The sequence below is a fragment of the Cebidichthys violaceus genome, unplaced genomic scaffold (assembly GCF_023349555.1).
Source record: "Cebidichthys violaceus isolate CVI_PGR_0920_01 unplaced genomic scaffold, fCebVio1.0.p SCAF_16, whole genome shotgun sequence".
In the NCBI taxonomy this organism is placed as follows: Eukaryota; Metazoa; Chordata; class Actinopteri; order Perciformes; family Stichaeidae; genus Cebidichthys; species Cebidichthys violaceus.
In genome coordinates this window covers 15,270,749-15,283,273 of record NW_027176329.1, presented here as the reverse complement: position 1 = coordinate 15,283,273, position 12,525 = coordinate 15,270,749, and the positions used below count along the sequence as shown (strand labels likewise).

Genomic DNA, 12,525 nt, shown 5'->3' with positions numbered 1-12,525 from the left:
GCCTCCGCCTTCAGCGAACAAGCAACTGCTAATGTCTGTCCATAAAACCACTTGTTGACTTATATGCTAGATGTTTACTTATATGAGGAATTTGGTTGGTCCACCACTTTGGTCCGAACTGAAATGTCTTGACAACTTTTGGATGTATTGCCATGAAGTTTGGTACAGATATTCATGGTCCCCAGTGGCTGCCCACAGGTCAAAGTTTTCACCTATTCAGAGAAATATTTCAACGTCTTCTGGATGGATTGGCATAAAATTTGACATTTAAGGTCCCCAGAAGAAGAATCCTAAAGGCTTTGGTTGATTACCTAATTTTTCCTTTAGCGCCACCATGAGGTTGACACATGTTGTTGTTGGGTGGATTGCCCTAACATTTGGTACAGACATTCATGTCCCCCACAAGATGATTTGTAACCACTTTGGTGATCCTCTGACTTGCCATCTGGCGTCACCATCAGGTCAAAATTTTAAATAGTCCAATACTTTGGTTTGTGACCAAATATCTGCAGAACGAAAGACTTTCCCATCAGTATTAGATTCATCTTTTGTGCAACTTAGCAAATGTTAGCGTGCTAACATGCTGAGCTAAGACGGTGAACATGGTGAACACCATACCTGCTTAGCATCACTGTGTTTGCGTTGTCATGACTGGCATAATATTTGTCGCAATAATAGCCAGATGTTGAGCTCTCAATTCAGCAGGAAAGCAGACTAGGTTTACCACATGTTCTTAAGAAAAGTCTCTTTTCACTTGTAGCTTTTTTTTAAAATGTGCAGTACTGATGCACTGTGCAGAGGAATCCCCACCTGTGACCATTACTCCCTTCGAGACTGTTTACATTCACAGTGCCTGCTAAGTGTTGACCTACTCAGTGAGCTAAACAACGAGAAAATGTCTTGAAACTATTAATATTTTTTCTACTATTTAGGATAGTATTTATGAGCTTTTTATATATTACAGTGTGAGATGCAGGCATCTCAATTTTTTTTCTATTGGTTATCTATTAAGTAATATTTAATAATATTAATAATAAAGTATTGTCATGCTGGAGTGCCTTTTTACAGTTTTATTTATACATGTTGTTTTTGTATGTTTGACATGATGTCTTAAATAAAGTTTTACACTTGAAACAGAGATCTGCTCCACGTTGATGCTTTATACTTCTTAACATAATTTCACTTTACACAACACTGCATCATTGATCTTACACAAAACATGACAAACTGTGGCGGTGGAAATAATCGGTTGAACTGAACCTCAGTTCGCCTCAGTTTACATTATTAACTACATGGTAAAAGGGTTTTCTTTATTTTACCTTTAAGTCCTTTGTTGCTCTGCACCGACTGTAAGACCCAGGGCATGATGGGAAATGCCTGTCTGTCGCCTGATAGAAGAACTGATTGGCTCTTAGTTTTGAAAACAAAACCTTGTGTCACACGAGGAACGAACAGAGATCTTCTGGCTGAAAGATCGGTTTCAGTTTGACCTTCCCACCCACTCTGTGTGAGGTTTTACTTCCTGGTTCATAATTACGTAGATTATATACAAACTGATTTCGTGGAATATCTATGTATCAAATCACATTCACTTCCTCAGCTGTGAACGTTGTACGAGAACAGCCTGTTCATTTAGCCTGCAGTCTCTCTCTCTCATGTGTGTGTGTGTGTGTGTGTGTGTGTGTGTGTGTGTGTGTGTGTGTGTGTGTTTGAACGCAGGAGTGGACACAGGTGTGCAGGTGTCAGGCTACAGGCTGCCTCTCATCATAATCAGCCCTGCCATATAAAACCCGATTGCTACATCACCAGATCGTAGATTCTGTTCAAGCAGTCAGTTTTGTTTCCGTCCAATCAGGTTCTTCTACTGAGCCGTTAGTATTTTGACTGTTTTTTTCTGAAACCAGTTTCCTTGTGCCTGATGTAACTTAAGCCTTGTTTGCCTTCATCTCTGGCTCAACTCTCTCCAGAACCCCCCCCCCTTCAGCCAGCTCACACTACCAACCTTTTAACTTGCCCCTCTGCCTCTGACCCTTTAGAAGAGAGCACTGTCGCTTTAATAAGAGAGTGAGAGACTGAATGCTGAAGGCCTTCTGCCTGTGCTGAACTGTGGGTTAATAAAAATAGCAAAAACGAAGACGGACATGTTTTTGGCGGTTCATGATGAAGGGTGCAGCTCTGTCGCTTTCTGCCTCAAACGTCACAGCGTCACTCAAACTCCACATCTGCAGCCGCTGCAACGCAAACGCTCGTAGAGCGCCGAGGTTAAAAAGAGCCACGCGGGGCTGAGTGACACACGTGGGAATGCGCAGGCCGCTGCCGTTCAGCCTGCGACCTGAAGTAACACACCGTGACTTGCGTAATGTCGGCGTGTTGACACGTGGACCCAGACGGATGATCTCACACTCAGACAGACTTTCGCTGTATACGCCGGCCCTCCAGGGAAAACTCTGAGTGATCCTGCAGTTGTACGCACTGCGGTCACCGGCAGCAGCTGAGATCTTGATCCACAGCCCACAGGGGGGCTCCGGGTGTTAGAGCGACATATTCTTTGACTAGAAATAGAAGGGGAGGGACAAATAAAGACGGTGTTTTGTACCCAGAGAGAAAGAGGGTGACGGGTGATCATTTTGTTGACCGCCAGATCGACAGCTTGTGTTGTCTGGATGCCTCAGAGAGGGAACAACACACACACGTGCGCACATGCACACACACACACACACACACACACACACACACACACACACACACACACACACACACACACACACACACACACACACACACGCTTTTGACAAAACATGTTATGTTGTTCTTCCTCCAGCTGCCAGAGGACACTGTTGTCTGCAGACTACAGTCAAAAGGCAGCTCAGTGGATTCATATTCTAAAATAAACAAAAGAACTATGGATTTGTTCTCACTGCAGTTCCTCCAACTTTCACCCAGATTTTTGTGTTTTTGATGTTTTTTTCCGCCTCAATTTGTGCCCCATAGAGTAAATCTATACCTGTTCTATGCAATGAAACCACTCTTACTCACTCGTGATCATTTCGTTCAGTTGTTTACTGAACATGGCATGGGCAGCCCACTGCTCCCTGATACTGGGATGGGTCAAATGCAGAGAAAAATTTCCCCCTTAACGGGATAAATATAGTATAAAAAATTAATTTAAAAAAAGTCTGGGTCAAAGGATGGGTTTCCATCTTTTTTTCCAACCGACTGCCGACTTTGGTTTCTTTAACCAAGTTCTTATCATTGTAACCGTAACGACAAAACTCTCCAAACAGAGAGAGCTCGTCATTTTAATCCAAACCAAGATGAAACACAACTCAGTCGCCAGAATAAAATGTCTGCATTGCGTTGAACCTCAACGTTTTACAACAAAAATATATGTTTCATATCAATATTTCTACTAACATGTATATGGATGGTCTAATGTTTCAGTCGCTAGTTTGTTATTTTGAAACTCTCAATAATTTAGGTTCAGGCAACAAAACTGCATGGTCAGGTTAAGTAAAAGATCATGCTTTGGTTGAAATAGTTATGTTACTTTTGGTTTCAGGACACAAACACCAGTCTCCTTTTATTATGAACCATCCATCTACCCCGACCGAAGTGTTGTATGTCAAATACAAACGTAACCCCGGAGAACATATGTGCATGTAATCATTTAAATGGGTGAGATATAAAAGATAAACAGAGAAATGTGGCTCCCGTACTGTTTTCCGTTTTCGGTACCAGGCTGTAAACATGTTTATTTCTGCTGCACCGTATTTTAAGGTGAGGGTTTATGGGGATTGACTCACTTTTGAAGCCTTTTGAAAAACTGCAGTTTTGGGCTAATGGTGATACATCTCAGTTCATGCAAACACACTTTTTTTTGTGCATTTACACTTGGTGAAAACACTCAAGCCGAGCGTGGACACACACAGATGCAATCATGAACACTCTCAGTCGCTATAGGCTTCCTCTACAGAGCACACACAGAGGTAGAGTAGGAAGGAAGGAAGGAAGGGAAGGAGGACGGAAGGAAGAAGAAAATGCTCAAATGAGGGATGGAAAGTAGGACGAACTCTCTCTCTCTCTCTCTCTTGCTAGGATCCGGGGGGAGGAGTGGAGGTGAGGACAGACATGAAATCCTCAGAGCTCGTCGGTCAGTGTGGAGAGTTTCTCCTCTGACTGCAAACCACAGCCGAACTCTCTTTGCAGCAGACTGAGACACACAGGTTGTTGGGTTTTTTTAATGTACAGAAGGTGGAAAGAAGTGCAGCAGATGTGAAGGATTTCCTGACAGGTGCACCTGCTAAATGAAGAGAATTTATGCTAGACAGATTTCTAACTGAAGATCAACGACGCTGAACTGAACCACAGCTGCAGAATGACAGTAAGTCAAAGCTGCTGCGGAGATTCTCTCACTGCAAGCGTTCATAGATTTAAGGGTCAGTTCACTCAATTTGTAAGACACACTTTCTCATGTACCTCTCGTTTCATGGGAACTGCACAGATTTGTCATAACCTGGACGGCTACAAACTATCTGCATGATGAAGATACCACACATGAGGAAAAAAATATATTTAACTTGGGTGACCTGACCCTTTTAAATAACAATGACCAGATGGAGAACGTTGAAAATATGGAGTGTATTTTGATAATATCATGAGCAGGAACAATGCAAACGGATGTGTTGGATAGAGATCATCGTGGATGTCTGATGCAGTAGGGTTTTACATGAAGTACATTGTGAACATTTCATATTTTTGCGTTTATTTCATCTCAACAATTATCTTTATCATGATTGTCATCAGAGGGCTTTTGTTGCCTTATCATAATACAAGTGAACACTTTAATAGCGCCATTTGTATCATATTTGCTACATGAGTTTCAGAGACCTCTACAGAATTAACATGAGCAATACTTTCCTGAAAAACCTGTTGTATACAATCCTATACATGTCTGCTGCCATCTGGTGGATTGTCCATGCACTGCAGGCAGTAGCAGGCATTTAAATTCCATTTCCAAAATGGCAGCCGTCACGTACTGACTCTTTCGTTTTCAGCAGGGAAATCGTTGCTAATTTTGAAACAGTTACGGTAAGAATAACATTTATAGTGTTACTAATATTTCAATATGAATATTTACTGTATTGAAGCAAACTATAATTACTTCATGTTTCGTTCCTTATTTTTTAGTAAAATCGTGTTGAAAACATAGGTATCAAATATGATACAGCAGGTTTATAAAGTAATAATTCACCTGTAAATCCTTGTATTGCATTTCATTATGCAATCTGGATTATGCCATATCACAATGTCAAATACACTGTTTTGGTCATTTAATTAAACTAATTAAAGGTAGAAATGTCACAGTAAGATATATTGAGTGGAAATGTATGTTTTTATATATATATATAAAAAAAAGTCCTGTGCAAAAACTGTGCTTTGCCTGCAAAACAAACAGGTTGTAAAAAGGTTGCTGTTTGGAACATTTGGAACCAACTGAAATGTTCCAAATGTTTCAAAAGCAATGAACATCATTAGTTATTCTTTCTAAAATAAACATTGTTGTGATCAATACATTGATAAATATGCCTAATGTATCAAATGTGATACAAAAAAAATATCAGATATGTAAATACAAAATATATATATAAATATATTTTGACTAAAGGTCCAATAAACACTTCAATATAAAAAAATCAGAATTTTCTGAAAATGATATGATGTGTCAGGCTTCACAGGGTTAAAGAGACATTTTGGACTAAATTATTTTAGGTTGCAATCAGATGTATACCTTTTTTAATAGTCTAGAAAAAATGACTCTTCTTATTTTGAGCTGCTTCAACACAGTTTGATTAAATAAGTCTTCAAAAGAATATTCATCAAGCTGTTTTGTTATATTGAGGCTCTGGTGTCTCATTTAACACACTGACACTGTATGAACATATTTAGACCGGAGGTTTTACATCATCCACATCAGCTAATTCTTCAGCACAAGTATTGCCTTAAATGTTTGATTTTAAATGTCAGACATTCACATGATTCACATATATGCTGTTGAAAATGAATAGTAGTATATAAATAGTAGAATGTATATTTTCAAAAGCACGAGGAGTGAAAGGAGAAGTAGCCAGAAGCTCAAGTATTTGTTTAATATTGCTATGTTGGTCTCAATTACATGTCTTAGCTCTAACTGTATGCTGATGATCCCGTCCTTCATCACACTGGTGTTTGTGGTCCAGAGAGACCATTTTCCAAGTAGAAGGGGTCATTTATCTCTAACACACATCAGTCACTCCAGGCGTGTGTGTGTGTGTGTGTGTGTGTGTGCGTGCGTGTGTGTGTTACGTAACACGACGTCCCACAGTGAAGCTGTCATCGTAGCTCTGTGAGAGATCAGACCGGCGTCACCTTCTTTGACACCCGTCTAAACCCGACCAGCTCTGTGACCGTCAGCAATGCTCAGTGTGTGGCTGATTCATTTTATTCACAGCATCCACAAAATCTGAATTTTTCCACTTTTTTTTCAAAGAAATCTGCACAAGTGGAAAAAAGAAAGAAAAGATGTATTTCTAAATTTGGTTGATTTGAGTTTTTGAAGGATAATGGGAACAATGTAATACTTCATGTACAAAATAAACAATAAAAAGTTAATTAATTAAAACATTCATGATGCTGGCCTTGTCTCAGACTGACCTGAATAGTTCAGTAATTAGAGCACAGCAACATCTGAGAGGGTCTGAGCTAAGCTTCCTCTGAGACCCCCCCCCCATAAATGTAGTCACATATGGATTAGACATCGACCATATGGCGAAGCTCTGCTGCATGTGCTGCACTGTCACAGCAACGCAACATGTTTGTGTTCGTTAGCGATCATAAATTAGTAATTTGAAGGATTTGTTTGTATTGCATCTGGAGATTAAGGAAATAATCTGGCAGCTGATTGATTTTTAGAATTCCTTGTTGATTCAATTGAAACTGTTCAATGAATCACACCTCGCACCAGAAACACTACTATTTTACATCTTAAATTTCACAAATGTTCCATTTCTAGCCAAAAGAATCTGCACAGTTGATCGTAAAGCGTGTCTGAAATGTTGCGAGTCCTTGTGTTTGCTAAGTATGAACAAAGGCTCAGTGAGGGGGTGGTGTGTGTGTGTGTGTGTGTGTGTGTGTGTGTGTGTGTGTGTGTGGGGGGGGGGGGGGTTACAGTATCTGACAGCTCTGACTTCTCCTCTAATGGGCGGTAATGAGCTGCCCAACGTCTGGATGGACGGTGACACTAAATCCCGGCCTGGGCCCAAGGGTGCCAGCTGTGGTGGAAACAGCGACGTTCCAGCAAAACAACACAAAGATCAGACTGTCTGCATGTGTGTGTGAAAGGATTTCGGGAGGCTATTAACAGACATGTTTATACCCGTGGATCGGTGTTGCCAGCATCGCCATGACGACAATCATCACGGCAACGGTTGCGCTGCATTCCAGAGAGCTGCAAAGGGGGGGATGCCACTCTCAGCCGAGGCATTTCAACCTCTGACGATGTTGTTTGTCTATATGTTAAATGTAGAAACGTCACATTTATGTGTCAAAGGGACACATAATGGTAGGAGTTTGACTTGTCGTACCAGGAAATGCACAGATGTGAAAAATCACATCCTGATAAACATCCTTATTTCACTCCAAAACCACTATTTTGTTCTTAACCTAACCAAGTAGCTTTGTTTGAATTCACAACAAACTGCAATTGTGCGTCCGTATGTGACGGTTTACGCTGACGAGCCGACCGAACTTTCGTATTTCCATAATTTTCATTTCCGTATCTACAAACGTCCTTATTTGAACCCAAACCATGATCTTTTTCTAAACCTAGCCTAGTAGTTATGCGTCTGTATGTGACGAGTTGGGAATGAGAAAGGACTTAATTGACACGCGAAAAAGCTTCAATAAGCGACATGACATGCTAAATGTCACTGTATAGTTGACGCGCTACTTACAGGCCTTCCTATGAGATCATGTCGGATAAAGAGCCGGGTTCCTGGTTTCGTGAACGCTGGCTCCATAACGTGCCTCATGACGCAATTTACTTGTGGCAGTGTGGCCAAAAGCTGAAGGGGAAAGGAAAGACAACAAGTCACCAACAGCAATTGGTAATCAGTAAACCTCATCTGAAATCACCTCCATGTCAAAATGACAACAGTCTGTCCTTTTAATAGTAATCTAACTCCTGCTCAAAACACATTTAATGTTGTCTATTTTGTCGTGTGTGTGTGTGTGTGTGTGTGTGTGTGTGTGTGTGTGTGTGTGTGTGTGTGTGTGTGTGTGTGTGTGTGTGTGTGTGTGTGTGTGTGTGTGTGTGTGTGTGTGCGTGCTCAGGCTGCCGCGAAACTCCTGGATGAGATGTGCCACCTGACGGCTCAGTCTCTGACCGCGATGGACACATCGGAGCACTTCCAGGTCCTAAAGCTGCTGGGTGAAGGCTCGTATGGCAAAGTCATGCTGGCTGTACACAGGAAGAGAGGTGAGGGGGAGAAACTATTGTTCATTATCACTTCAATACGCCAATAACAAAAAAAAAAGAAAAAGACCTCCGTCAGTATCTGTCCCGCGTGTCCTCCAGGTACTCCAATGGCTCTGAAGTTCTTCCCTCGTGAGTCCACGTCTCTCTTCTCCTTCCTGAGGGAGTACAACCTCTCGCTCTCGTTCTGCACTCACCCGTCGCTGACCAGAGCGCTGGGAATCGCCTACTCCACGCCTTCACACTACGTCTTCGCTCAGCAAGCGAGCCTCTTCGGCGACCTCTACAACGTCATCTTGCCCGAGGTGTGGGCTTTTATTTCCATGCTGTGTTCAGATGCAGGATTTCAGTAGGCCTATGGCTCACACATCCATCCCCCCCTTGTACTCCCCAGGTCGGTATGGAGGAGGACTCTTGTCAGCGGGTGGTGTCCCAGCTCTGTGGCGCTCTGTCCCACCTGCACTCTCTTGGCTTCGTCCACAGGGACCTCAAACCAGAGAACGTCTTCCTGTGCGACTCCGCCTGCCGCTGGGTCAAACTGGGAGACTTTGGCATGGTCAGTACGAACCACACCGTACCGCTAAAATGTTGAATGATTTGGTCAAGCCGAAAATCTTCAGGGTTGCCTCTCTAAAGCTATTTTTTGTTTAATTTGGCAGAATAAGGGGCCGTTCACGTTCCTCAAATCCATTGTTGTCAATGTAGACATGCTGAAGGTGTGAATAGCAGTCCAGGTAAATGAATGGAGGAGAATCATCAGTTCAGCACTACCCGGAGCTTTACCATCAGTCTCGTGGAATAATTGACTTGCTTCACCCTTTACCTTTTTGAAAGGTCAGCCAACCTGACCCGCGACTGTGAGGGATCCATGGTGCTGGAAATCCATTTATCTTTGTTAAGCTTAGTCAGCGAGGCTTACCGCTAAATTACTGCTTCATCATCATCATCATTGTAATTCCAACGGGCAGGTTTTGGCACGTTGGCTAAATTGATGAAAGCAGCGTTTTATTTGTGTTTTCAGACGCAACATGTGGCCCCTAAGGCCAGAATAACAAAGACATACAGTAACTTTGCTCAAATCGTTGAAATAAAGCAGGGGAAGACTGAGCCAAAAGCAGCCCAGGGTTTAAAGAACATCCATCAATATACAGAAACCTCTTTTTGTATCACGTTAAATTGACTGTAATTTAGTTGCAATCACCAATCTGTCGTAGAAAAGAGACAAATGGATGAGTGTTCTCCACCAGGTGAAGGCCGTGGGCACCAGGGTCCCGGAGGTCTGGTACAGCTCTCCTTACTGCACCCCGGAGTCCGAGATCGCTCGCGGCAACGAGGACAGCTGGAGCAGCGAGGGCGATGGAAAGTGTGCCGTCAAGGAGGATGAAGAGGGGAAGAAGAAGCCGAGAGTTTGGGTGTCCGTGGAGCCCAGCACGGACAGCTGGGCGCTGGGGATCCTGACCTACGCCATGCTCACCGGCAGTCACCCCTGGGCCGAAACCGCCAGCGACTGCCGGTCGTACCTGAAGTATCGGGAGTGGTCCGACAGAGCGGAAGGCCTCGACGACGACGACGACGAACTGGACGTGTGGGCGGAGCCGCAGGGCGAGGGCGGTTTAATCGGTGCAGGACTTGCGGAGAAGGACGGGCCTCCCGTGGCGCCCCAGTTCGCGTGTTTCACCCCGCTGGCCCGCCGCTTCTTCCGGAAGCTCCTGGACCCGACGCCCCGGCTCCGCGGGCGACCCGAGGTTGCGCTGAATTACCTCGGAGGGGAGTGGGTGATGGAGAAGGAGAGGGCGAGGCTGGAGGAGGAGAGGAAGAAGAGCGGAGTGAAAGGGGCGATCAGGAACATGAAAGAGAAGGAGGGGAGAGGAGAGAGATGAGGAGTCAAAACAACACGAGAGAATTATGAAGCAACTCGTCACCTTTTACATGACAACACGTGTTTTATAAATATATGTGATGTTTAGCTTACTAAACCTGATTAATATTGTTTTTAGTTCATAGTTTGTGCCTTTAAAAGCCATCATGGTCATAAGATCCTCCGGTTCAAGCGTCTCAAAGTTGAGAATTTTCTGCTTTTTTTTTTTTAGGTTTTTTTTCGTGACGGCAAATTAAATATTTTTAGCAATTGGACTGTTGATCAGACAAAACCCCACTCGTCATTTTAAGCTCTCAAAATCAAATGATTTCACTCATTTGTTACATTTTAAGTGGTTAATCAATTAATCAAAAAAATTCTAGTATTCAACAGCTAAATTATTGTTGCAACCCAACTGAAAAGACAAATATTTGTCCCTAATATTTCAACGGTAATACAAAGTAGACCGCTATATATAAAAGATGCTGCTCTTCAAAAGAGCTTCTGGGGATTTAATTAAACTAAATTACCATAACTAACTGTATCTGAAATATGAGATTAGAAATGTCTTGAAAAAAGAATGTAGCGGCTGCTCTTCTGGGGATTATTAGTGTGTATTCGTGTTGTAAAAATAATAATTAATAGCTGTAACGCTATCGTGTCCTTGTAAAAGATACCACCTTTAATGCTCTGCGTCTATATTTGGGTTTCGACTTTTGAGCGTATTCATCATAGTAGGTTATGAACTGTATATAGACTGTTTTTATAGCCATCAACACGTCTGCCAGCAGACCGAGAGGTGCAGCGCCAAAACACTTTGACACGGTTTCAAGTAATAAAGAATCGTGTCAAATGGCATAAATATTTCATAAAAATAAGCCTATTCAAAGGCGGCTCTTTCTGGAAGTAAATATTTATATGCTGCGTTTATTTCTCCAGCACAGAAAACGTAGTTGGCAGCAAGCCACTTCAAGCTAATGCTAGTTGTGTGTTTTAGCTTGCTCGCCTAAGCTGCTGTAGCACTTTGTACATAACCACAAACCTCATATTCTTTCTCTTTATATTGTACATGTTTTACATGTTATGTATTAAATTCAATATAACCAGTTTGTGATTTCAGATAGAAAAAGTCTAAATTTAAAAATTCTGTCTGCTATACTTCAGCACCACGGACAGCTCCATGGATTTACTCGTCAATACACAACACTGAGAGAGACACTCATCTGAATGTAACATAAATACTGCAGTGTTATTGACACAATGTATGTTTATTTGTGTACTATTCTACAGACACGTGCCGTCTTTAAAATATATTTTAAATGCAATAAAGGTATTGTTTTTTGTAAAGAGGCTCTTTTGTGAACAGTTTGAGCACAATGCATCGTTCCATGATTCTATTGAACATCACAAAGACGGATTTTTTTAAAACATCTTTAAGTACACTGACCTTGTAAATCACCACCCGGCATGCTCGTATCTCAATAATGTCCTCGTGAGATTATACACCAATGCAAATAGATCACACGCACACACACACACACACACACACACACACACACACACACACACACACGGAGGCATGCACACGGTGAGGAGAGCTTCCCCAGATGTTTTCAAAAATAGATCCGCTGTCGTAAATTTGACACTACAACCTCTCAGCACCATGTATGTGCCGCTGAGCCACACAGCTCCCTGATCGGCGAGCCGCACGGTGCAGCCAAGTCACACACTATCTCTCCTGCAAGAACAATCAGCTGGACGCCCTGCTGCAGCGGTGCAGCACACACTGAACCACTGATTGAGAAACATGAGCAGAAAACCTTTTTTTTTTTAAATGCCATTTGGGGAGAAGATGATTCACTCCTGGTGTCCGTTTCCTGTGCTGCGACAGAGGCAGAGGCCGGCGATACATGCATGATTTGTTTACCGGAAAACATTTGATCTTTGCCTTCTTTTTTTTTGTCATTTACATTTTCATTTTTTAAAACATATTAACAATATGCATAGATACAAAAATTAAGTTTGTCAGAGAATAAAATAACAAAAAAACAGAAGAAATACAAATTAAATAAATAAATAAAATACATTCTTCTAAACTTAAAAAGGCAGCTACAAGACCCCTCCCCCACAACCCCGGCGCATTAATTATCTTTCCCAT

The 12,525-nt window shown here is 42.2% G+C and overlaps 1 protein-coding gene across 1 annotated transcript; it reads left to right on the top strand.

The window, feature by feature from the left end:
• Window positions 1-3,966: 3,966 nt before the first annotated feature.
• On the top strand, window positions 3,967-11,714 carry si:ch211-171h4.3 (serine/threonine-protein kinase SBK2). Its single transcript, XM_068711489.1, has 5 exons — window positions 3,967-4,381; window positions 8,368-8,512; window positions 8,612-8,814; window positions 8,904-9,065; window positions 9,757-11,714. The coding sequence occupies exons 1-5, from the start codon at window positions 4,376-4,378 to the stop codon at window positions 10,387-10,389; spliced, it is 1,149 nt and encodes a 382-aa protein (XP_068567590.1). The 5' UTR covers window positions 3,967-4,375; the 3' UTR covers window positions 10,390-11,714.
• The last annotated feature ends 811 nt before the right edge of the window (window positions 11,715-12,525 follow it).